General features: G+C 50.7%; 1 protein-coding gene across 1 annotated transcript in view; it reads right to left on the reverse strand.

Moving 5' to 3' along the window:
* IPO13 (importin 13) overlaps positions 1-25,721 on the reverse strand; it is a gene marked incomplete in the record, with an annotated part of 134,215 nt that overhangs the window by 84,285 nt on the left and 24,209 nt on the right. Inside the window, 3 exon segments of the mRNA XM_029618753.1 lie at positions 1,184-1,350; positions 2,268-2,409; positions 19,093-19,233. Of these exon segments, the coding sequence (XP_029474613.1) occupies positions 1,184-1,350; positions 2,268-2,409; positions 19,093-19,233 (450 nt within the window).

The raw sequence follows: 25,721 nt of genomic DNA on the forward strand, positions 1-25,721 counted from the left end.
GAAACACTGGCTGAATTACACTGGCTTCCCATTGAACAAAGAATACAATACAAAACACTATGCACCATACATAAATTAATACATAACGAAAAAGCAGACTGGCTGAACACAGCCCTTCGTGTACACGTCCCTAACAAAAACCTAAGGTCAGACAAAGCAGCATCAGTCAAAACAGCAAGACTAACACAAGTAAGAGAAAGGGCACTATCCCTGGCAGGACCCGTACTATGGAACTCCATGCCCAAGATTTCAAAGAGACAGCAAAACCTTTAGAAAAAGTTTAAAAACCTGGCTCTTTAAAGAAGCTTTTCAAAAAGAGAAGGGAGAACAGAACCTGGGGAAGTGCAAGGTACGAAATATTGAACATCCACACACACTGCAGGAATCACCACTAAAGGATAAGTTACAAATATAAAGCCAGTGTTGTACTCAAATCTGATAGAGAGAGACCTGGACATGATTTATCACATTTAACAATTAATATTGATTACAAACTATGTTACCGAGCCTTATGGCACCTGTGTAAACTGACAGATTTTTGTATCACTACTTTTATGTGCCTCACTGTAAACCGTTGTGACGGTACCCGTCCTAATGACAGTATAGAAAAGATTTAAAACAAATAAAATAAACTTAGAATTAAGAAATAAACACCCCCCCCCCCAAAAAAAATACTGGACCAACTGCAGGGTTCAAGCATCAGTCCTGCACTGCTGGAGACAGAGAAATACTGAGGAAATGCAGGGGGCATCAGGATATATGAAGCAGCGGCAGTTTTACTTTCTCTGTCTCCGCCTGCTGGCACGGATGAATGAACCCAGGAGTCTGGCCTGATCCGGTACGTACAGGGAATTAGTGATTCTTTTTTGCTTTATTTTTGACTTCGGATGACACCTCAAGGAGGCATGGGGGTGTTGGGACAGGTGGTCCCTGGAGACCCTTGGGAGAGCACATATTCTGGCAACTTGGGTCCTTTAACACGGTGGCGGCCACCAATCTGCACCGGGTACCTAAGCTGCGGTATTGTTGTTTTTATCAGGATGTTTTACCCTCCGATTCAGTAAGCTGTGGTATGGAATAGTGCAGGAACTGTCCGGCTATCAGCAGGATATGGACCCTGGCTTCCCTGGGTCACAGCCCCCTCTCTCTCTCTCTCTCGTGTCGCTGTAAGCAGAACTGGTACCTGTATATACGGAACTGCTCTTTCTCATCTGAAGACCAAGATCCATACTCCTCATCAGATGGGAACTGGGCTTTGTGGAGCAGCACATCCACCAGCTGGAAATATACCGGCCGGTACACCTGAAGGTAAACTGCTTGCTTCTCTGCCTCAAAAGACAGGATATCGTCCTGGGGAGAGCAAAACAACCCAGCTCCTCATTAAAGACAATTTTAGGATCAGAATTCCCTGCTGCTTCTGGGTTGCACGCTCGCTCTCTCTCAGCCACCTGAGGGCACCACTCCCAGCCCTGATATAACCTTCTCCTCTAGTCCTCTGCTGCTGCCGCTCAGCTGGGAATGCCTGACACAGGTCCCTTTCTCAATGGTGACAGACTAAAGCCGTGCTGAATAGGGTGAGCTCAGTCACCAAAGTCCTATTCTTCCAGTAGTTCCTAGTGCTGTCTCCGGAGAGTGCCCGCAGCTCTGAGGTGGGACTGCAGCAGGCTCTCTTCTCTCCTTGCTCAGGTCTATGAAGCAAATTGGTAGCTGCCAGCATCTCCGTCCCTGCAAAGGATGGCTGAGCCTGGACCCCCAGGACACTGGGTATTCGTGGCACATTACAGTGCAATGCAAAGTCACAATTATTCTGCAGCCATGCTAACAGACAGATAAAAGGTTTTCAGCCCAGTCAGATCTGTTGCTAAGCAAAGCTGGATTCTGCCAACTTGCATCTCAAGAGGCAAGGAGATTTCTGGACTCTGTGTTACAAAATCTAGTACTGTCCCTGTCCTGAGCACCACTGCCACCCTAACTCCTTACGACATCCCCACCCCCATGCCGTCTGCACTGCCCAGCCCCTGAAACCAGAACCATGCCAGTCCGTATCAGCAAAACGCTAGCAGCACTTTCAACCCAGTAACTAGTCTTGTTTCTTGGCCTCATCCCAACTTCCATGGCCTTGCCCCCGTCACCAGTCCCATCCCCACCCCTGCAGAAAGCACTACCTAACCCCTGACCCTCCCCAAATACCATCGCTACTCCCATACCAGCAGTGCCCTATCCTGTGATCAGAAATGGGGATAGGATGCAGTTTCAGGTGAACTCACCTGTAGCGTGTACCAGAACGTCAGTGTGAGGGAGCTGGTGGTTTCGTTGACAGGATAGTGCCCTGGGATGCCCGTGCAAAACATGATCATATTGACTAGTGCTAGGAAACTCTGCCAGTGCTCCACCTGGTCCAGAAGTGCCCTAGGATAGAAAACCAAGAGTCATATCTTTATAACATGAACACGTAGCTTAATGTCAATGGCAGTGTTCTCCAGCTACTGCAAACTGTGATGGAACCAGAGATAACAAAAGCGCACTTTTTAATTTTACTATGCGGCTTCTTGTTATGCCTCTCTATGCAGGTATCCATTAAGCATAGCTTTCTTCCTTGCTCCCTCCCATCCATCTCTCATTAGAACAATCTTGCAAGACCTTCACCGTGACTCACTGGATGGCCACCACTTATGGCCCTCTGAATAAGTCATTCCACACCTTCCACTGCCTCTTAGAGATTCCTTGGCTAAGGGTGCACAGCTCCTCACTCGTCCCGGACAGGTCTGCTTGTCCAGAGCCCTCTGTTTTCCACAGCTGCATTCACTTCTGCAAGAGATCCTGCCTTGCTTCTGATTATGGAATAACATGAAACAGAATATGAACATAAGAGGGCACCCTGCTTCTAACAGTGGCAGGCCCCAAGTGAATCTATTTCTTATTACTCCTTCCCAAGGGTAGCAACAGCTTTCTTTAGACTCTCTGGCTAATAGTGTGGAACTCGTCTGAATCTCTCTCTAAACCCCGCTACGCTCGTCGCCTTGACCACGTCCTCTGGCAACAGGTTCCACGGCTGGACAGTGCGCTGAGTGAAAAAGGTCGTCAGTTTCATGGAAGGGTGAATAACCGTCCTGTATTTATCCGTTCCGTCCCACTCGTGATTTTATAAGCTTCTCTCATGTCCCCTCTCAGCCGTCTCTTTTTTACTGCGTTGCCTCATCACAGGGCGGCCGTTCCTTTCCCTTTATCGTTTTTGTCTCCCTGCTCTGCACCTTTTCTAGTTCTGCTGTGTCTGTCTGTCTTGAGATGGGGCAACATGACAGGTGTGGTGCAACGATACAAAGGCAGTGCGATTCCATTTTATTCTTATTCACACATTCTATTTGCGTTTTCGACCGCCATCGCACACTGAGCTGAGGATTTCAATGTGCGGCAACAAGGACTCCTAGGTCAAACAAGCTCTGCATGAACTCTGTGGAGCGGCGAGTTACCTGATCCGAGGAGATGGCAGTACTGCTTACATTCATTCCCTCCCACCCTAGTCAGCAAATTTCCAACAGGCGTTTAATCTGACAGAAGACGAGAGCCTATGATTGAATGGTCTTTAAGACAAGATATATTAAATTGTAGGTTTTTTATGGTATTTGTTACGTTTTTAATCTATTTTATTGTTTTTATTATTTTCTTGAAGAATTAACTTGTTTTGAGTTTCTGTTTTATATGTTTTACTGATTTGATGCTTTATTTGATAAATTATGGATGAATGCTTGTAAACTGCCTAGAAACGCTGACATGAGGTCTATAACTTTGAAATAAATAAACGTAGATCACCCCCCCCCCACCCATTAGGAGGAACCATCTTCAAAATAAGAGTCAGTTATTCTGCATCAGTAATGATTACAGAAAATGCTATCATTCTGTGCCTCACTCCAAGTAAATGGCATCCCGGTCACTTGTTGGAGAACGTGTGGGGCCGCTCGTTGCTCTGGCATATTTGGTGGTGTGCGGGAAGCTTCAACCCTTTAGCAATATATGGTACCTGGCATAGTAGATAAAATGCTGGGTATCAAGATACTATTAGAGCCTAAGAGTTTTTTTTCACTGTTTCTACTTCCCCGGAAGAAGTTGCTCGATGTGAAATAGCCGCTAACCGGAGGAAGGTTGAAGTTCCATCTGTAGCTGCTTTGAATGTACATTGCATGGGGAAACACTGACGTCTTTTACTCTGTCTTGGGTGCCGTATGAAACATTATCCCGAGTCACTTTCTTTCTGGTTTTAGGAGTGTGAAGCCTCGCATGTAACTTCACTACTCTGTTGTGGGCTGGGTGGGGAGAGAGAGGACTGAGCTCCTGTTGAAAAATTGTGCGAACCAATCTGGTCTGGAGTTTGTAAAACAGTGCATATTATGGGTTCTATTAATGAAAACAAATAAGTGTCAATTAGTGATTAGAACTACATACAATTAACCCCGATTTTAGTACCTAATTTTAGTCCTGCTCTTGGTCATTCACAAAGCTAAACAGTCACATAGAGGTCCGTACGCACTTATCCACTGTATTCCCGTCCGATAACTTTGTCCAATGAAAACATCTGGCTGGATAAATCAGAGGCATAACTGAGAAGAGCAGAGCTAGCCGGATACATTCTCTGGCTCTATCTGATATTCAGAGTTGGCAAGATAACTTAAACAGTTAACTTTCCTAAAGGTAGGCAGATAAACCTATCCGGCTAACTTTAAAGTAGCCGGATACATTCTCTGGCTAACTCTGATAACTTACACAGTTAACTCTGGCCGATCCGTATACTTTTCCTAAAGGTAGGCAGATAAACCACTGAATGTATAGACTGAGTTAGGCAGATAAGTTAATCCGTTAAACTAGCCGAGTCACACAGTGGCTGAATATGGACCTCACAATAATCATATTTAAAACCTTAGATTTAAAAGACACTTAATATTTAAAAACCCTAGTCAAAATTAAAAACTCTTACATGAAGACATACCACGCCGTAATCAGCTTTTAAAACTTTAGCAACTCGACAAAATTAAGATACAGTCAGAAGCCCAAGAGCGAGATGGGGGCTCACGCACTTTTTTGCATGCAGGATTATCTATCTGTGTGCCCGGTGCACAGAACGAGTCCGATCTCTGGAGGCCAGAGTGGCAAGCCTAGAGGAGCTGAGGCAGACAAAGAGGTATACAGAGCAGACCTTCAGGGACATCGTAGAGTGGTCCCAGCTCCAGCACCAGCACGGTCACCTGGCAGGAAGTGACCCTATAGTTCCAGCTGATGATGCAGACTTCTCTTGCACGGAGGATGTCTCTCCAGGGGTCTGGCAGGAAGTGACCCTATAGTTCCAGCTGATGGTGCAGACTTCTCTTGCACGGAGGATGTCTCTCCAGGGGTCTGGCAGGAAGTGACCCCATAGTTCCAGCTGATGATGCAGACTTCTCGTGCACGGAGGATGTCTCTCCAGGGGTCTGGCAGGAAGTGACCCTATAGTTCCAGCTGATGATGCAGACTTCTCTTGCACGGAGGATGTCTCTCCAGGGGTCTGGCAGGAAGTGACCCTATAGTTCCAGCTGATGGTGCAGACTTCTCTCGCACGGAGGATGTCTCTCCAGGGGTCTGGCAGGAAGTGACCCTATAGTTCCAGCTGATGATGCAGACTTCTCTTGCACGGAGGATGTCTCTCCAGGGGTCTGGCAGGAAGTGACCCTATAGTTCCAGCTGATGATGCAGACTTCTCTTGCACGGAGGATGTCTCTCCAGGGGTCTGGCAGGAAGTGACCCCATAGTTCCAGCTGATGATGCAGACTTCTCGTGCACGGAGGATGTCTCTCCAGGGGTCTGGCAGGAAGTGACCCTATAGTTCCAGCTGATGGTGCAGACTTCTCTTGCACGGAGGATGTCTCTCCAGGGGTCTGGCAGGAAGTGACCCTATAGTTCCAGCTGATGATGCAGACTTCTCTTGCACGGAGGATGTCTCTCCAGGGGTCTGGCAGGTAGTGACCCCATAGTTCCAGCTGATGATGCAGACTTCTCGTGCACGGAGGATGTCTCTCCAGGGGTCTGGCAGGAAGTGACCCTATAGTTCCAGCTGATGATGCAGACTTCTCTTGCACGGAGGATGTCTCTCCAGGGGTCTGGCAGGAAGTGACCCTATAGTTCCAGCTGATGATGCAGACTTCTCTTGCACGGAGGATGTCTCTCCAGGGGTCTGGCAGGAAGTGACCCTATAGTTCCAGCTGATGATGCAGACTTCTCGTGCACGGAGGATGTCTCTCCAGGGGTCTGGCAGGAAGTGACCCTATAGTTCCAGCTGATGATGCAGACTTCTCTTGCACGGAGGATGTCTCTCCAGGGGTCTGGCAGGAAGTGACCCTATAGTTCCAGCTGATGATGCAGACTTCTCGTGCACGGAGGATGTCTCTCCAGGGGTCTGGCAGGAAGTGACCCTATAGTTCCAGCTGATGATGCAGACTTCTCGTGCACGGAGGATGTCTCTCCAGGGGTCTGGCAGGAAGTGACCCTATAGTTCCAGCTGATGGTGCAGACTTCTCGTGCACGGAGGATGTCTCTCCAGGGGTCTGGCAGGTAGTGACCCCATAGTTCCAGCTGATGATGCAGACTTCTCGTGCACGGAGGATGTCTCTCCAGGGGTCTGGCAGGAAGTGACCCCATAGTTCCAGCTGATGATGCAGACTTCTCGTGCACGGAGGATGTCTCTCCAGGGGTCTGGCAGGAAGTGACCCTACAGTTCCAGCTGATGATGCAGACTTCTCGTGCACGGAGGATGTCTCTCCAGGGGTCTGGCAGGAAGTGACCCTATAGTTCCAGCTGATGATGCAGACTTCTCGTGCACGGAGGATGTCTCTCCAGGGGTCTGGCAGGAAGTGACCCTATAGTTCCAGCTGATGATGCAGACTTCTCTTGCACGGAGGATGTCTCTCCAGGGGTCTGGCAGGAAGTGACCCCATAGTTCCAGCTGATGGTGCAGACTTCTCTTGCACGGAGGATGTCTCTCCAGGGGTCTGGCAGGAAGTGACCCTATAGTTCCAGCTGATGATGCAGACTTCTCTTGCACGGAGGATGTCTCTCCAGGGGTCTGGCAGGAAGTGACCCTATAGTTCCAGCTGATGATGCAGACTTCTCGTGCACGGAGGATGTCTCTCCAGGGGTCTGGCAGGAAGTGACCCCATAGTTCCAGCTGATGATGCAGACTTCTCGTGCACGGAGGATGTCTCTCCAGGAGTCTGGCAGGAAGTGACCCCATAGTTCCAGCTGATGATGCAGACTTCTCGTGCACGGAGGATGTCTCTCCAGGGGTCTGGCAGGAAGTGACCCTATAGTTCCAGCTGATGATGCAGACTTCTCGTGCACGGAGGATGTCTCTCCAGGGGTCTGGCAGGAAGTGACCCTATAGTTCCAGCTGATGATGCAGACTTCTCGTGCACGGAGGATGTCTCTCCAGGGGTCTGGCAGGAAGTGACCCTATAGTTCCAGCTGATGATGCAGACTTCTCTTGCACGGAGGATGTCTCTCCAGGGGTCTGGCAGGAAGTGACCCTATAGTTCCAGCTGATGATGCAGACTTCTCTTGCACGGAGGATGTCTCTCCAGGGGTCTGGCAGGAAGTGACCCTATAGTTCCAGCTGATGGTGCAGACTTCTCGTGCACGGAGGATGTCTCTCCAGGGGTCTGGCAGGAAGTGACCCTATAGTTCCAGCTGATGATGCAGACTTCTCTTGCACGGAGGATGTCTCTCCAGGGGTCTGGCAGGAAGTGACCCCATAGTTCCAGCTGATGATGCAGACTTCTCTTGCACGGAGGATGTCTCTCCAGGGGTCTGGCAGGAAGTGACCCTATAGTTCCAGCTGATGGTGCAGACTTCTCGTGCACGGAGGATGTCTCTCCAGGGGTCTGGCAGGAAGCGACCCTATAGTTCCAGCTGATGGTGCAGACTTCTCTTGCACGGAGGATGTCTCTCCAGGGGTCTGGCAGGAAGCGACCCTATAGTTCCAGCTGATGGTGCAGACTTCTCTTGCACGGAGGATGTCTCTCCAGGGGTCTGGCAGGAAGCGACCCTATAGTTCCAGCTGATGGTGCAGACTTCTCTTGCACGGAGGATGTCTCTCCAGGGGTCTGGCAGGAAGTGACCCTATAGTTCCAGCTGATGATGCAGACTTCTCGTGCACGGAGGATGTCTCTCCAGGGGTCTGGCAGGAAGTGACCCCATAGTTCCAGCTGATGGTGCAGACTTCTCGTGCACGGAGGATGTCTCTCCAGGGGTCTGGCAGGAAGTGACCCTATAGTTCCAGCTGATGATGCAGACTTCTCTTGCACGGAGGATGTCTCTCCAGGGGTCTGGCAGGAAGTGACCCCATAGTTCCAGCTGATGATGCAGACTTCTCTTGCACGGAGGATGTCTCTCCAGGGGTCTGGCAGGAAGTGACCCTATAGTTCCAGCTGATGATGCAGACTTCTCGTGCACGGAGGATGTCTCTCCAGGGGTCTGGCAGGAAGTGACCCTATAGTTCCAGCTGATGGTGCAGACTTCTCTTGCACGGAGGATGTCTCTCCAGGGGTCTGGCAGGAAGTGACCCTATAGTTCCAGCTGATGGTGCAGACTTCTCGTGCACGGAGGATGTCTCTCCAGGGGTCTGGCAGGAAGCGACCCTATAGTTCCAGCTGATGATGCAGACTTCTCGTGCACGGAGGATGTCTCTCCAGGGGTCTGGCAGGAAGTGACCCTATAGTTCCAGCTGATGGTGCAGACTTCTCTTGCACGGAGGATGTCTCTCCAGGGGTCTGGCAGGAAGTGACCCTATAGTTCCAGCTGATGGTGCAGACTTCTCTTGCACGGAGGATGTCTCTCCAGGGGTCTGTGCCCAGGAGGGAAGGGTTAGAACTCTGCTGCAGGAGATGATTCAATCATTAGGCATTTAGATAGCTGGGTAACTGGTGGGCTTGGGGATTACTTGGTAACTTGCCTGCCTGGTGCGAAGGTAGCGGACATCATGTGCCACCTAGATAAGACGTGCTGGGGAGGAGCCACTGTCATGGTACATGTGGATACCAATGACACAGGAAGAAGGAAGTTCTGGAGGATAAATTTGGTCTCTTAGGGAGGAAACTGAAATCCAGAACCTGCAGGGTTGCATTCTCAGAAGTGCTCCCTGTTCCTTGTACGTGCAATGATCCCAGAGGCAGGCAGAGCTCCAGAGTCTCAATGATCCAGGGAAAAGGGGCTTTAGATTAGTTAGAACCTGGGTTATATTTTCTAGGGAAGGGGGAGCCTCTTCTGACAGGATGGGCTCCACCTTAACAAGGATGGAAACCAGGCTGCTGGTGCTATCATTTAAAAAGGAGATAGAGCAGCTTTTAAACTAGACCATGGGAGAAGTGCACAGTTCAGAGGGAGGTATCTTCCAAGGATATTTGCCAAACAGGGAAGTTAGTATATCTCAGTAGAGAGGTTATGGTTAAGGCTGACAAAGCCCAGATGGATATAGATAAAGAGCATGCAGATGTGAATGATATTAAGCAGGTTGTAAATACAAAGAGAAATGAAAGAAAAAGAAAAGTATTACTTTAAAATGTCTGTTTAATAAGATTGGTAAGTTAGACTGTACTGCATTATATGAGGATAAAGACATTATAGGTATTTCAGAGATGTGATGGGAGGATAACCAATGGGATACTGATGCCAGGGCCTAAATAATATTAATATGACAGAGCAGATCAGATTGGTGGACTGGCACTATATGTAAAAGATGGTATAGTCAAGCATAATAAAAATCCCGCAGAAAGCAAAATGCATTCCATGTGTGATGGGTAAGAGTATAGCGGTGGGTGTCCACTACCAGCCACCTGGCCAAAATGGAGAAAGACTGTGAAATGTTATCAGAAATTAAAAAGGCAAATACAATTAAAAAAAAGGAGAGATTTCAATTACCCCGGTAACGACTGGGTCAATGTCTCATCGGGACATCCTAGAGAGGTTACGTTTTTTAGATATCATAAATGACCGCATCATGGAGCAGTCAGTCCTAGCACAGTTACTTTACAATCGGGTGCTCAGGGAAACGCAAAACCTGCTGCAAGGGGTTACTGCTACCAATTTGGAATTTACTTGTTGAATTTTATGTACTTACAACTGTACCACCGCTCGGATATCTTGCTTAACAGGGGGGTCAGTAACAATAATAAATGAAAATGAAATACTGTGGTGGGGCCGCTAAGCAACAACAATTATAATGCAATCAAATCTGACAATCAGTGGACGGAAGACATTAAGTAAAGCTACTGCAATAGTATATAACTGACAAAATGAGGAAAAAAGGGAGCAGTTAGAAAGGTTAAAGAGGCGTGGATATTGTTTAAAAATATCAATTTTAGAAGCCTAGATAAAATGTATTCCATGCATTATAAAAGGTTAAAGGAAGACCAAACGACTGCTAGCGTGGTTTAAGAGTGAGCTAAAAGGAGACGCAAATGAGGAAAACAGGCGAGAACGTAGATGTAGAACAGAAGTAAGAAAGGCCAGAGAGAAAAACTAAAAACAAGTTCATTCAAAGCAAAAAGCCCCGTGAGAGAGTCAGCCGGTCCGCAGCTGACGGAAGGATGCACAGGGAGGACAAGGAAATAGAAGAGGTCATTGTACAAATCAACTTCTCTTTTACCTTTCATCGCTCCAAATGACAGAAAATCTTCAGTGATGTCAACTCTGCTGTTCGTCCTGCTGACTGTGTATGTAAAACTGCCCCCCCAAACCCCACCCTGAGTTAAAGTGCCCCTCTTACAGTGATATAAACAGGAGTGTGACATATGGACACCTATGCAAGTGGTTGGTAATGCGCCTGCGGTGGATTAATCAGCACGGGGGCGATACATTTATCGCAGCTTGTGGAAGTTTCTATGCGATGTGGGAGCAGGGAAATTACTCTAACCATGTGTCGTCGTCCCCCCCTTTTTTTTTTTTTTTTTAAGTCGCAGGTGCTAATTTCACTATATTTATAGCTTTTTGATGAATCTAGGCCTTAATTTTTTAAATGTATACTCTGACTTTTGTGGCCCGTCAGATACAGTCGAGTTATCTGGGACACTCCACTACTGAATTATGCCCATTGGAAAACTGATCGTGTACTTCTACTCTCCAATTCCTGCCTTAACCATTCACCAATCCACAATAAAACTTTTTAATTTCCTGAGGATTCTCATCAGGGACCTTTTCAAATGCCTTCTGAAAACCCAAATACATTTGAACAACTGGTTCAGATCTTCAGAGAGATAGCAGTGTTAGTCTGGTGCAGAAAAGAGAGGCAGGTGGTACCTTATAGATTAACCAATTTATTGAGACAGAGTCCCCTTCGTCAGATGTATATCGACTGGCTCACTTTTACCGACATGTTTATTTACATTTCTGAAAAATCTAATAGACTTAATAATGGTAAGTCTTTCCTTATCAAAGCACGTTGACCCTTTCTCATTAAGCGATGTCTATCTATATGGTGAGCAATTTTGTTTTTAAGAATAGCTTCGACCATTGTGCCCAGCACAGACATCAAGCTCACTGGTCTATAGTTTACTGGTTCACCCGTGGGGTTTGTTTTTTTTTAATTGGAATGACACTGGCTGTTTTAAAGGTAGGTTAGAGATTACCACCAGGGTTGCAGTTTCATGTTTAAGCTCCTTCAGAACTCTGAAGTGAATACCTTCTGGTCTTGGTGATTCTCTGCTTTTTAGATTGTCAGTTTGATCTATTACATCTTCCAGTTTCATAATGATCTGCTTCAGTTGCTCAGAATCATCACCAGCAAAGACTGCACCCAACATCTTCCCTTACCAAAGACTGAGGCAAATAAATCACTCCCTTTTCTTGTTAATCAGCTAGGAGTCCAAACAACTCACTTACTGGCTTTTTGCTTCAAATGTACTTGAAAAAGTACATTCCCTGTACGTACCAGGATCAGTCCAGGACACCTGGGTTGTGACTCCGCACCAGTAGATGGAGACAGACTAAAACTTGTGGGCGGAGCCATATATGCCCCTGTGCCAGTCACAGCCCCTCAGTCTTACTCTGTCTCCAGTAGGTGGTGCAGGTCCGGTCACAGCCCTGTCGGGCCTGATTCTGGTTGTTAGTCAGGTTCGTTTTTTGGGTTTTATTTTCTATTAGGACTATTTGGTTTTTTTCTGCAAATTGGGTTTTTTGTTTAATTTGGTTAATTTTAGTCCCGGTTGCCCTGCCTCCCTGGGGAGTTGAGAGGTCCTGAGGGGACTACCCTCCCCAGGTTGAGGCCGCTGCTAGGGTTGAGGACCCGGCTGGACTAGTAGCAGCGTCAGGGGTGACACCAGGGAGCCCGGTTCACTCACCCCTGCAGGACAGAGGGCTTTTTCAGTACCAGGGACAGCGTTTTTTTCTGTTAAAAAAAAAAAAAAAAAAGTGTTTTGACTTTTGTTTCTGTCGGCTCTCCGTTGCCTGGCGTTGCGCTCCGTCCCGCTCGGGGGGGGGGGGGGGGGGGGGCGTCGTCGGCAGGGGGGAGGTCGCCGATTTTGCCGCGGTGATTTTTTTTCTTTTTCCTCAGCGCCCCTCAGTGCTTTTCGGCGCGTCCTTTGGTTTCCCGTGATTTTCTCCATGCCGCGCAGCTCGCAGTGCAGGGCCTGCGGCTCGGCACGCGCGCGCCTCTCCCGGGACGGCCTGCGGCTCGGCCTGCGTCCCGGGAGACGAGGGATCATCGGGGGCACCTCGGGGGACCCGTTCCCGGGTGGCACGATCGCCGTCGCAGGGGGGAGGGGCCCCTGACAGGCCTCCTGATTCTTTCCCGGTTTCCGCGGGAGTGGCGGCCATTTTGTCCACCGGCCGGGTAGTCTCACGCGAAACGGTGGAGGCCTCGGTTTTGCCCCCTGAGCTCTCCCCGCAGCGGGGTGCGGCGGGGGAGGCCCCCTCGGAGGGGCCCCGGTCCCGGGGGACTTCGGAAATCGATTCTTCGGATTCGGGCGAGCTCTCAGAGGATTTGGTGCTTTTGCTGCACAAGGTGCTCCGATATAGGCGAAGCAAGCGCAATCGGGGGGACGCCTCGCGCGCTCGGGTCCACCGGTCCCCGCCGAAGAAAAAGCCGGCTAGGAGGACGGCGAAGGTCGCCCAGGCCGCGGGCCGGAGCAAGCGGCTTCCGCGAGGGGTGCCGCAGGACTCGGAGTCCGAAGAATCCGCCGAGGCGGACACGGGGGCCGGGAAGGCAGCGTCAGATGGCTCCGCGCAGCTCGCTACGGGGAAAGGAGCACAGGCCGTCGATGGGGATGACCCCAAGGTGGTGCGTTTGTTCCGTAGGGAGGAGCTGTCGCCACTTATCCCGGCCATTCTCCAGGAGCTGGGGATTGATGCCCCTCCGGTGGGGGTCCGCCAGGAGGCAAATATGGATCCTGTCCTGCTCGGGCTCACAGGGCCGGCGGTTGCTTTTCCTTTTTCGTCCACGGATATCCTCTTCAAGGAATGGGATACTCCGGAGTTGGGTTTGAAGGACAGCAAGGCCATGGACAAGCTTTACCCTTTGCCGGAGGACGCGCTGGAGCTCCTCCGGCTCCCAAAAGTGGATTCGGCGGTGTCCGCTGTCACGAAGAGGTCTACCATCCCGGTCACGGGAGCGACAGCCCTCCGGGATATTCAAGACCGGAAGTTGGAGGTTCAACTCAAAAAGATTTTCGAGGTCTCTGCCCTAGGAGTGCGGGCCGCCATGTGCACGAATTTTGCTATGCGGGCTAGTCTGCGCTGGGCTCAAGTCCTTCAGGCGAATGCGGGTCTCTGTGCGTCAGTGCGCCCCGGCGAATTCCTGGCGTCCCTAGACCTCACAGAAGCATTCCTTCATGTGGGCATCCATCCAGCGTTTCAGCGGTTCCTGCGGTTTGCATTCTGCGCAGGCACTTCCAGTTCCGGGCGCTCCCGTTCGGCCTGGCGACAGCGCCTCGGACATTCACGAAAGTGATGGTGGTCGTGGCGGCGCAGTTGCGGCGGGAAGGCCTGCTGGTTCACCCTTACCTAGACGATTGGCTAATCCGAGCGAAGTCTCAGAGTCTGTGTCGGCAGGCGGTGACCAGGGTGTTACAGCTCTTGCAGTCCCTGGGCTGGGTGGTCAACTACAACAAGAGTCATCTCGAATCTTCTCAGTCCTTGGAGTATCTTGGAGCCCTTTTCGACACGAAGCGAGGCAAAGTGATTCTCTCTCAGGAACGGATATGCAAACTGCAGTCTCAGGTGCTACGTCTTCTGTCGCTACACCGGCCACGAGTCTGCGATTACCTGACGGTTCTGGGGTCTATGGCGTCCACTCTGGCGTTAGTCCCTTGGGCGTTCGCTCATCTACGACCGCTGCAGTCCTCATTGCTTTCCCGCTGGAAACCGGTTTCCGAGGTTTTTTATCTACCTCTCCCTCTCGAGGGTCAGGCGCGAGCCAGCCTGAGCTGGTGGCTGGATTCCAAGCATCTCTCCTGTGGAGTGTCCCTTCTGGTGCCCGACTGGACGGTGGTGACCACGGATGCCAGTCTTTCCGGCTGGGGGGCAGTGTGCCAAGGGCAGTCGGTTCAGGGTCTGTGGTCAGATTCGCAGACCCGGTGGTCTATCAACCGGCTGGAGACCAGAGCGGTCCGTCTGGCGCTGCATGCTTTTCTACCTCTAGTACGCGGACAGGCGGTCCAGGTATTGTCGGACAACGCTACCACCGTGGCTTACATCAATCGCCAGGGCGGGACAAGAAGTCCTCTAGTGGCGGAGGAGGCGCGGCTCTTGATGCTCTGGGCAGAGCGGCATCTCAGCCATCTCGCTGCGTCCCACATTGCAGGAGTCGACAACGTCCAGGCGGATTTTCTCAGCCATCCCCGTCTGGATCCCGGAGAGTGGGAGCTGGCGGACGAGGCGTTTCTCTTCATCTGCAAGACTTGGGGAACGCCCCACATGGATCTGATGGCCACGTGGCACAGCGCAAAGGCTCCGAGATTTTACAGTCGACGTCGCGAAAGGGGCGCAGAGGGAGTCGACGCGTTGGTGCTTCCCTGGCCGACAGATGTGCTTCTGTATGTGTTCCCACCGTGGCCCATGATCGGCAAAATTCTGCAGCGCATAGAATTGCACCCGTCCCACGTGATCATGGTGGTGCCGGCCCCGTCTGTTTGGAGGATGCGGATCACTTCTGTCTCGCGGCATGGCTTTTGAGAGGTACCGGTTGAAAAGAAAAGGCTACTCGGATGCGGTCGTTACTACGTTGCTGAGATCCCGAAAACAGTCTACTTCCCTGGCTTATGTTCGGGTCTGGGTAGTTTTTGAGGAATGGTGCGTGGAGCGGGGTCTGAATCCCACTTCCGCTTCTATTTCTGATATTTTGGCGTTTCTCCAGGCGGGGCTCGCCAAAGGTTTAGCGTGCAATTCCCTTCGGGTCCAAGTGGCGGCGCTTGGGTGTTTGCGAGGTAAGGTCCGGGGAGTCTCTCTGGCTCTCCACCCAGATATCTCCCGCTTTCTTAGGGGAGCTAAGCACCTCCGTCCGTCCTCCGTTGCGGCCCCCTTGCCCGTCTTGGAACCTCAACTGGGTACTCTCAGCCTTATGCTCAGTGCCGTTTGAGCCCCTGAAACGTTCTACGCTCAAGGATCTCACGTTGAAGACCGTATTCCTGGTGGCGATTGCATCGGCCCGTCGTGTTTCAGAATTACAGGCGTTGTCCTGTAGGGAGCCCTTCTTGCGCATCTCCGATTCAGGGGTTTCCTTGCGGACGGTTCCCTCCTTCCTTCCTAAGGTCGTGTCGTCGTTCCATTTGAATCAGTCGATTGAACTTCCCGCTTTCATGGTTGGGGAGTCTTCAGACCCGAAAACGAAAGACTTGAGAAAACTAGATATGCGGAGGTCCCTTCTTCGCTATCTAGAGGTTACTAATCCGTTTCGGGTGACGGATCATCTGTTTGTGTTGACTTCGGGTCCAAAGAAAGGTGCTGCGGCGTCCCGCACGACAATTGCCCGTTGGCTCAAGAAAGCCATTGGTTCTGCGTATCTTCTGCGTGGAAAATCGCCGCCGGTGGGTCTTCGGACTCATTCGACGCGGTCTCACGCTGCGTCTTGGGCGGAATCTTCTCAGGTGTCGCCTCAAGAGATTTGCAGGGCGGCTACCTGGAAGTCGTTGCATACCTTCATTACACATTACCGGTTGGATGTTCAGGCTCCTGAAGCTGGGGGTTTTGGAGAGAGGGTACTCCGAGCGGGACTCTCTGCTTCCGACCCTCGGTAAGTTAGCTCTGGTACATCCCAGGTGTCCTGGACTGATCCTGGTACGTACAGGGAAAGGAAAATTAGTTTCTTACCTGATAATTTTCGTTCCTGTAGTACCAAGGATCAGTCCAGGATCCCGCCCACAGTGCTGCGCTATAGTAATGGAGAGTCCGCTCTTTATTGTTTTCTTTCACTACGCTGACCCTTGTTGATTCGCTCTCCCGGTTTGGGAGTCTGGTTCCTGTAGGGGTGTTGGATTTCTTTCGTTTCCCTACCAAGTTTGTATGGTTAGTCATGGTTGCCTTTTGGCTTTTGTCTACTTTGACATTACGTATGACTGAGGGGCTGTGACTGGCACAGGGGCATATATGCTCCGCCCACAAGTTTTAGTCTGTCTCCATCTACTGGTGCGGAGTCACAACCCAGGTGTCCTGGACTGATCCTTGGTACTACAGGAACGAAAATTATCAGGTAAGAAACTCATTTTCCTTTTGAATGTCTCAAGACATTCAAGAAAAACCTAAAAACATGGCTTTTTAAACCAGCATTTTACAAAGAGACAGGAGAAGAGAGAAATATTTCAGGAAAAGACAGAAAGGCACAGACATACAGTCCCTTAAGTCTATACAGTAGATTAGTCTATGAACTCCCCACCACAATAAACCATAACTATAATACTATGTGTAATAAAACTATCCGTGTAAGTACCTTGGTACAATTGGTCATGAACTACTTCGCTAAATGACTATGTCTAATGATATATTGTAACCGAACCTTTGACGGCACCTGTTAGAATGTGCTATAGTACACTTTTACCTACATTAAATATGTGCCTACTTGTAAACCGTTGCGACGGTATTTAACTTAGCAACGGTATAGAAAAGTTTTTAAATAAATAAATACTAAGCATCTTTTCAAATTCTCTCTTAGCCTATTACTGTTTTACATCTAACTTGCAAGGTTTTATGCACTTCCCTATTTTCTTCACTTGGGTCTACTTTCCATGTTATTAAAGATGCCCATGTGGCTTTAAATTGCCTCTTCCACCTCACCATTAAACCATGCTGGCAGGCGCTTGGTTTTCCTTTGACCTTTTTTTAATACATGGAATACATTTTATCTGAGCTTCCAAGATGTTATTAATGTCCATATTTCAGGCAAACATTTAGCCATTGGCAACATTTTATTTTTTCTAATTTCCTTATGTTATCATAGTCTCTCTTTTTAAACTCAAATGTTACTGCAGTAGTTTTAGTATCCCCCTCCAGCAATTATGTCAAATTTAATTACAATATGATCACTATTGGCAAGTGGATCCACTACATTTATCCTTTGCATCAAAATGTTTTTCTACTGAGAAATAGATCTAAAGTAGTTCCCCTTCTTGCTGCTTCCATGACCAGCTGCTGTATCTAGAAAATTTACCTCCCTAGCATGTCCTAAGAACCTGCCATGCTGGGTCAGACCGAGGGTCCATCAAGCCCAGCATCCTGTTTCCAACAGTGGCCAATCCAGGCCACAAGTACCTGGCAAGTACCCAAAACATTAAGTAGATCCCTGATGTGACATTTACCCAATCAGTTCTTGGTTAATTGAAATCTCCCACTATTACTGTGCTGCCAATTTCATTATCCTTTTTAATCTCTTTGCCAGGCAGGTGGTGGTATACCGCTACTGGAGTCTTCCCAGTTACATCATAAGGATTCCATAATGCCGTTTGTTTCTGCAGAACTATTATCCTGCTTGAAATATCCATCTCTAACCTAGAGTTAACCCTTCCACCAGTTTTATCTGCCCTGTTATGTCGATAATTTGTAGCCTTGTATCCTCCTTCTACCAAGTCTCAGAGATGCTTATATCAATATTTTCATTAAGCAAATAAGAACCATATGGCCCATCTAGTCTACCCAATTTACTTTGCATTATTTTACTGGTACGACAATTTTCTGTTTTGCCAATATATTATATAGGTAGGGTAATTTTCAAAGAGACTTCAGTGGGCAAAACTGTATTTTACATGCAGAAATTATCTTTTACAAAACTGCCTGCCTAACATGTGGTGTAAAGCATGTCTGCATGTAAGTTTACCTAAACTCAGCTAAGCCATTCCTGGAGTTGGGCACACAGTTTCATGAAATTGTGCAACTATTTTACTAAGGTATAACTTGTGTGGGCAGATCTGTAGAATTATTTGCAAAGCGGACTTTTGCACCCAAGTCCACTTTGAAAACAAGTGTAACTTATGCGTAAATTTGCTGACTTTTGTATGCGCAATGTTAAAAAAATTACCTCCAAAGTAATTTAAAATATAAAGTAGTAATACCAGAGATAAAATTATAGGGTATATAAACGACAAGTGCCAGGTTCTGGTGCTGGTCCGAACTGTCCCAGGTCAGATTACATTTCTGGTCTGGAGGTAGGACCCCACAGATTTGCTACTCTGGCTGCTCTCTTTCTCCTCTTTCCCCCAGGATCATAAATAGTTTTTCCTACGCATTCTTCTGTGGATAGGGTTTGATTTGCTCTGTTAGTTTTGGGAAATGCACACCTCTGATTTCTTTGTATTTTGCACAGTACAGGAGGAAATACATTTCTCTTTCTGCAGAAGTTCAGTTTCTGCCTGCACACTTCTATTTGTAGTGTGTGGTCACTTATTCTGTACTTGCTAAGGGTTTGTCTGTGACCGAAGGGAGATATTCTACTAGAGTGTACTTTCTGTATAGCTTCTTTTTCCAATCAGCATCTTAAAATAAGAGATGTTGCAATGTTTGTCCTGCTGCCTTTTCATAAGCCAGGCTGGAACTGTTTGCCCCCGTCCTGACATGCTGCCTCAGCATAGGTGCATTGGCCCGGTCTCAAACACTCACCGAGAATGGTTTTCTCCCAGTGCCACAGCGATGCGGCAGATGCCATGCGACATCTCCATATCCCCACTCTGCACTGCTTGGCGGAGCTGGTCCTGAAGCCCCAGCACTTGAGGGATAAGCTTCAGGAGAGTGTTCACATACCTGCAGGGGAAAGGCAGGAGAGACGTGGGAAGAGAGGAACATGCACGAACTTACAGGCATAAATGGAGAAGAAGAGTGACCGTTTCAACTCACTGCGTATTCATTGTGGAGAGCCTGAAAAGCAGGCCGGTTTGTGGCTCTTGAGGCCTGGAGTTGGCCACCCCTGCTCTACAGCCTCCTCTGCTCTGCTGGTAGGCCACTTAAGTGTTGCCATCAACTTTGATTCTTACATGACCGACACTTAATCCAACAACCAGGCCCCCCTGCTAGGTCTTCCCAAGTTCTGTAATAATCCCCACAGCCACCGAGCTTGCTGAAACTTTTGCAAAACCTCAGGCTCCCCATTCTTGTTGACGTTTGTGTTTCTACTTTACCCATGTGGTCTCCAGGGCTGTAACACTGCTCCATGCAGGACCCATGCAATCAGAGCATTGCTGTGTAGGGACAGGCAGGTATAAGGAACTGTAATGAAGCTTTGTGACTGAGAATCAGCAGTTATCCTGCTGTAAGAAACCCGATGAGACACAGGGGGAGAGAGATGGATCCGGCTTAGTACAAGGGAAATCTACATCTCTCACATAACCTCTGGAAAAGGTTCAAGGAGCAGGCATCACTAAAACCGCTCAGGTGTGATACAGAGCTTCACATTCCCCAATGCTTTTAATGCTGCAGCTCCTCAAACCTTTTTCCCGAGGAAATAGGGGTCATGACTGAAACTTCAGGGGGGATGACTTTAGGGTTGCCAATGGATGCCAGATTTTCAGGACACGTTCATCCAGTCCTTGTTTCACTCCCACTGCTGGCATGGACTTATAGTTCTGGCTTCTTATTGGATTTCCCCAGAAAACCACGACTACAACTCCACACAGGCAACGGAGCAAAACCAGGACTGGATCAGCCTGTCCTGAAAATCAGGAGCTAGCTGGCAACACTAGATGACTTAGAACCAACATCAGGAAATATTTCTTCCCGGAGAGGGTGTCGGATGCCTGGAACGCCCTTACGGAGGAGGTGGTGAAGACAAAAACAGTAAACGAATTCAAAAAGGCCTGGGATAAACACTGTGGATGCACAGAGCGGCAGCTGATAGTCCAACAAAAGGCATGGCGATTACTACCCTTAACCAAATAGCTTACATGATTTTCATGCATCTGCAGCAGTGCTCTCTGCTTTGATGGTGGGTGGGGAAGGGAATTGGATTCAGACAACCAAAGCTGAGTCCTGACTTTATGGTCCAGGGTACTGATACACAAACATTAGAGAAACATCTCAGGACTGCTTCTAAGGCCAAAATCAAAGCACATTCAAGCAACACTGTATGATCTACCGGGAAGGCTGCTCACCCCAGAACAATGTTGCTAGCAGTAATTTTCTTATAGGCTTAACAGTTGCTTGGTTTTGATTACTAATATTTCAACCCTTAACATGGGGCTTGGGTTAACCTGCACGGAGCAGCAGTTACTGCCCTTAACAGAAACATGGAGGTAACCTGCACGGAGCGGCAGTTACTGCCCTTAACAGAAACATGGGGGTAACCTGCAGGGAGCGGCAGTTACTGCCCTTAACAGAAACATGGGGGTAACCTGCAGGGAGCGGCAATTACTGCCCTTAACAGAAACATGGGGGTAACCTGCAGGGAGCGGCAGTTACTGCCCTTAACAGAAACATGGGGGTAACCTGCAGGGAGCGGCAGTTACTGCCCTTAACAGAAACATGGGGGTAACCTGCAGGGAGCGGCAGTTACTACCCTTAACAGAAACATGGGGGTAACCTGCAGGGAGCGGCAGTTACTGCCCTTAACAGAAACATGGGGGTAACCTGCAGGGAGCGGCAGTTACTGCCCTTAACAGAAACATGGAGGTAACCTGCACGGAGCGGCAGTTACTGCCCTTAACAGAAACGCGGGGGTAACCTGCAGGGAGCAGCAGTTACTGCCCTTAACAGAAACATGGGGGTAACCTGCAGGGAGCGGCAGTTACTGCCCTTAACAGAAACATGGGGGTAACCTGCAGGGAGCGGCAGTTACTGCCCTTAACAGAAACATGGAGGTAACCTGCACGGAGCGGCAGTTACTGCCCTTAACAGAAACATGGGGGTAACCTGCAGGGAGCAGCAGTTACTGCCCTTAACAGAAACATGGGGGTAACCTGCAGGGAGCAGCAGTTACTGCCCTTAACAGAAACATGGGGGTAACCTGCAGGGAGCGGCAGTTACTGCCCTTAACAGAAACATGGGGGTAAACTGCAGGGAGCGGCAGTTACTGCCCTTAACAGAAACATGGGGATAACCTGCACGGAGCGGCAGTTACTACCCTTAACAGAAACGCGGGGGTAACCTGCAGGGAGCGGCAGTTACTGCCCTTAACAGAAACATGGGGGTAACCTGCACGGAGCGGCAGTTACTGCCCTTAACAGAAACATGGGGGTAACCTGCAGGGAGCAGCAGTTACTGCCCTTAACAGAAACATGGGGGTAACCTGCAGGGAGCAGCAGTTACTGCCCTTAACAGAAACATGGGGGTAACCTGCAGGGAGCGGCAGTTACTGCCCTTAACAGAAACATGGGGGTAAACTGCAGGGAGCGGCAGTTACTGCCCTTAACAGAAACATGGGGATAACCTGCACGGAGCGGCAGTTACTACCCTTAACAGAAACGCGGGGGTAACCTGCAGGGAGCAGCAGTTACTGCCCTTAACAGAAACATGGGGGTAACCTGCAGGGAGCAGCAGTTACTGCCCTTAACAGAAACATGGGGGTAACCTGCAGGGAGCGGCAGTTACTGCCCTTAACAGAAACATGGGGGTAAACTGCAGGGAGCGGCAGTTACTGCCCTTAACAGAAACATGGGGATAACCTGCACGGAGCGGCAGTTACTGCCCTTAACAGAAACGCGGGGGTAACCTGCAGGGAGCGGCAGTTACTGCCCTTAACAGAAACATGGGGGTAACCTGCACGGAGCGGCAGTTACTGCCCTTAACAGAAACATGGGGGTAACCTGCAGGGAGCGGCAGTTACTGCCCTTAACAGAAACATGGGGGTAACCTGCACGGAGCGGCAGTTACTGCCCTTAACAGAAACATGGGGATAACCTGCACGGAGCGGCAGTTACTGCCCTTAACAGAAACATGGGGGTAACCTGCACGGAGCGGCAGTTATTACCATCACTTTACAAAAAGGCTTAAAGGCCGAATTTTCAAATAGCCACATGCATAAAAATCAGCACTTACATGCGTGGCTGGGCCCTGTGCATGCTGCGTGCATTTTCAAAATGGCCTGGCCATGTGCCAATTGCTGACCACATTAGCCACTGTCCCGGGGAAGCGCGCAGCGGCAGCCAGGCAGCACACGTAACTTAGTGCTGCTCATCAGAGCAGGTAAATTAAGAAAAAAAGACTTAGGTGAGATTTAGGGGTTGGGGTGGAGAGGGGAGGGGAGGGGAGAGGGAAAGGGAAGGAAGGTAAGGCAGGGGCGTAGGGAAGCTCCTTCCTTAGTTGGAGCAGACTGGGAGGGGTCCGATTGTGTCGCCGCGTGTATCAATGCAAAATTCGGCCCCCAGCGCACCCCTAAGTGTGCAGCAGAGGAACACGCATGCAGTTTGTGCTGGATTTCATGCCCTGAATGCTGATACTGCAAAATCTTGGAGCCACATTCCAGCAATCTCCCCGTTCCTGGTGTTCCCATAGCAACCGGAGGGTAGGAAGTGATAGGAAAGGGCGGCTGACAGCCCCTGCAGAACGCGGGGCAGGACTTTCCTCTTATTTTGATTTGTTCTTTTTCAGATAAAATTTTGTGTAAGTAGCAGATTCTGCAAAACCTGGCCAGGATTCACTTTGTAAAGTGTCGTGTGCTCGTCACTGCTGTAGCGCTTTCTCATGGCCGCACGGGCCCTGTGCCCAGAACTACAGCCTGCTCTTACGGGGAACAAACAGACACGGCAAGAAACCAAGGAGACGGCGGCAGCTGGGGAGCAGGGCACGTGGCATGGCAACCTGCGGTATTCCCAGGCCAGGAGCAAACAAACGGCAGCCCTCAGCACTTTCTGAGCCCATCTCCCACGGCCCAGTTTTAGGTGCAAAGCTCACCGAGGCACGAGCCCCGCTCCTTCAGAAGGAAGCCGGAGCGGCTCACGTGCAGACATCCCCAGAGCACAAGGGGGGAACACAATCCCAACAAAATGCCTTTTCTGTCTATTCAAATCCTCCTCCTGTCAACAAACAGCCTCCAATCAGAACTTTTCCAACTCTGCCACATTTTCTGATCAGAACATCCTGTGGAAGAAATCTCCCCTGGAGAGCTCAGGAGTGCCAGGCCCCTGCTATGACCCTGCCATGACCCGGGCTAGAGAAATCTCCCCTGGAGAGCTCAGGAGCGCCAGGCCCCTGCTATGACCCTGCCATGACCTGGGCTAGAGAAATCTCCCCTGGAGAGCTCAGGAGCGCCAGGCCCCTGCTATGACCCTGCCATGACCCGGGCTAGAGAAATCTCCCCTGGAGAGCTCAGGAGCGCCAGGTCCCTGCTATGACCCTGCCATGACCCGGGCTAGAGAAATCTCCCCTGGAGAGCTCAGGAGCGCCAGGCCCCTGCTATGACCCGGGCTAGAGAAATCTCCCCTGGAGAGCTCAGGAGCGCCAGGCCCCTGCTATGACCCGGGCTAGAGAAATCTCCCCTGGAGAGCTCAGAAGCGCCAGGCCCCTGCCATGACCCGGGCTAGAGAAATCTCCCCTGGAGAGCTCAGGAGCGCCAGGCCCCTGCTATGACCCTGCCACGACCCGGGCTAGAGAAATCTCCCCTGGAGAGCTCAGGAGCGCCAGGCCCCTGCTATGACCCGGGCTAGAGAAATCTCCCCTGGAGAGCTCAGGAGCGCCAGGCCCCTGCTATGACCCGGGCTAGAGAAATCTCCCCTGGAGAGCTCAGGAGCGCCAGGCCCCTGCTATGACTCTGCCATGACCCGGGCTAGAGAAATCTCCCCTGGAGAGCTCAGGAGTGCCAGGCCCCTGCTATGACCCTGCCATGACCCGGGCTAGAGAAATCTCCCCTGGAGAGCTCAGGAGCGCCAGGTCCCTGCTATGACCCTGCCATGACCCGGGCTAGAGAAATCTCCCCTGGAGAGCTCAGGAGCGCCAGGCCCCTGCTATGACTCTGCCATGACCCGGGCTAGAGAAATCTCCCCTGGAGAGCTCAGGAGCGCCAGGTCCCTGCTATGACTCTGCCATGACCCGGGCTAGAGAAATCTCCCCTGGAGAGCTCAGGAGCGCCAGGCCCCTGCTATGACCCTGCCATGACCCGGGCTAGAGAAATCTCCCCTGGAGAGCTCAGGAGCGCCAGGCCCCTGCTATGACTCTGCCATGACCCGGGCTAGAGAAATCTCCCCTGGAGAGCTCAGGAGCGCCAGGTCCCTGCTATGACCCTGCCATGACCCGGGCTAGAGAAATCTCCCCTGGAGAGCTCAGGAGCGCCAGGCCCCTGCTATGACCCGGGCTAGAGAAATCTCCCCTGGAGAGCTCAGGAGCGCCAGGCCCCTGCTATGACCCGGGCTAGAGAAATCTCCCCTGGAGAGCTCAGGAGCGCCAGGCCCCTGCTATGACCCTGCCATGACCCGGGCTAGAGAAATCTCCCCTGGAGAGCTCAGGAGCGCCAGGCCCCTGCTATGACCCTGCCATGACCCGGGCTAGAGAAATCTCCCCTGGAGAGCTCAGGAGCGCCAGGCCCCTGCTATGACCCTGCTATGACCCGGGCTAGAGAAATCTCCCCTGGAGAGCTCAGGAGCGCCAGGCCCCTGCCATGACCCGGGCTAGAGAAATCTCCCCTGGAGAGCTCAGGAGCGCCAGGCCCCTGCTATGACCCGGGCTAGAGAAATCTCCCCTGGAGAGCACAGGAGCGCCAGGCCCCTGCTATGACCCGGGCTAGAGAAATCTCCCCTGGAGAGCACAGGAGCGCCAGGCCCCTGCTATGACCCGGGCTAGAGAAATCTCCCCTGGAGAGCTCAGGAGCGCCAGGCCCCTGCTATGACCCTGCTATGACCCGGGCTAGAGAAATCTCCCCTGGAGAGCTCAGGAGCGCCAGGCCCCTGCTATGACCCGGGCTAGAGAAATCTCCCCTGGAGAGCTCAGGAGCACCAGGCCCCTGCTATGACCCTGCCATGACCCGGGCTAGAGAAATCTCCCCTGGAGAGCTCAGGAGCGCCAGGCCCCTGCTATGACCCTGCCATGACCCGGGCTAGAGAAATCTCCCCTGGAGAGCACAGGAGCGCCAGGCCCCTGCTATGACCCGGGCTAGAGAAATCTCCCCTGGAGAGCACAGGAGCGCCAGGCCCCTGCTATGACCCGGGCTAGAGAAATCTCCCCTGGAGAGCACAGGAGCTCCAGGCCCCTGCTATGACCCTGCCATGACCCGGGCTAGAGAAATCTCCCCTGGAGAGCACAGGAGCTCCAGGCCCCTGCTATGACCCGGGCTAGAGAAATCTCCCCTGGAGAGCTCAGGAGCGCCAGGC

The sequence above is a fragment of the Rhinatrema bivittatum genome, chromosome 10, assembly GCF_901001135.1.
Source record: "Rhinatrema bivittatum chromosome 10, aRhiBiv1.1, whole genome shotgun sequence".
Lineage (NCBI taxonomy): Eukaryota > Metazoa > Chordata > Amphibia > Gymnophiona > Rhinatrematidae > Rhinatrema > Rhinatrema bivittatum.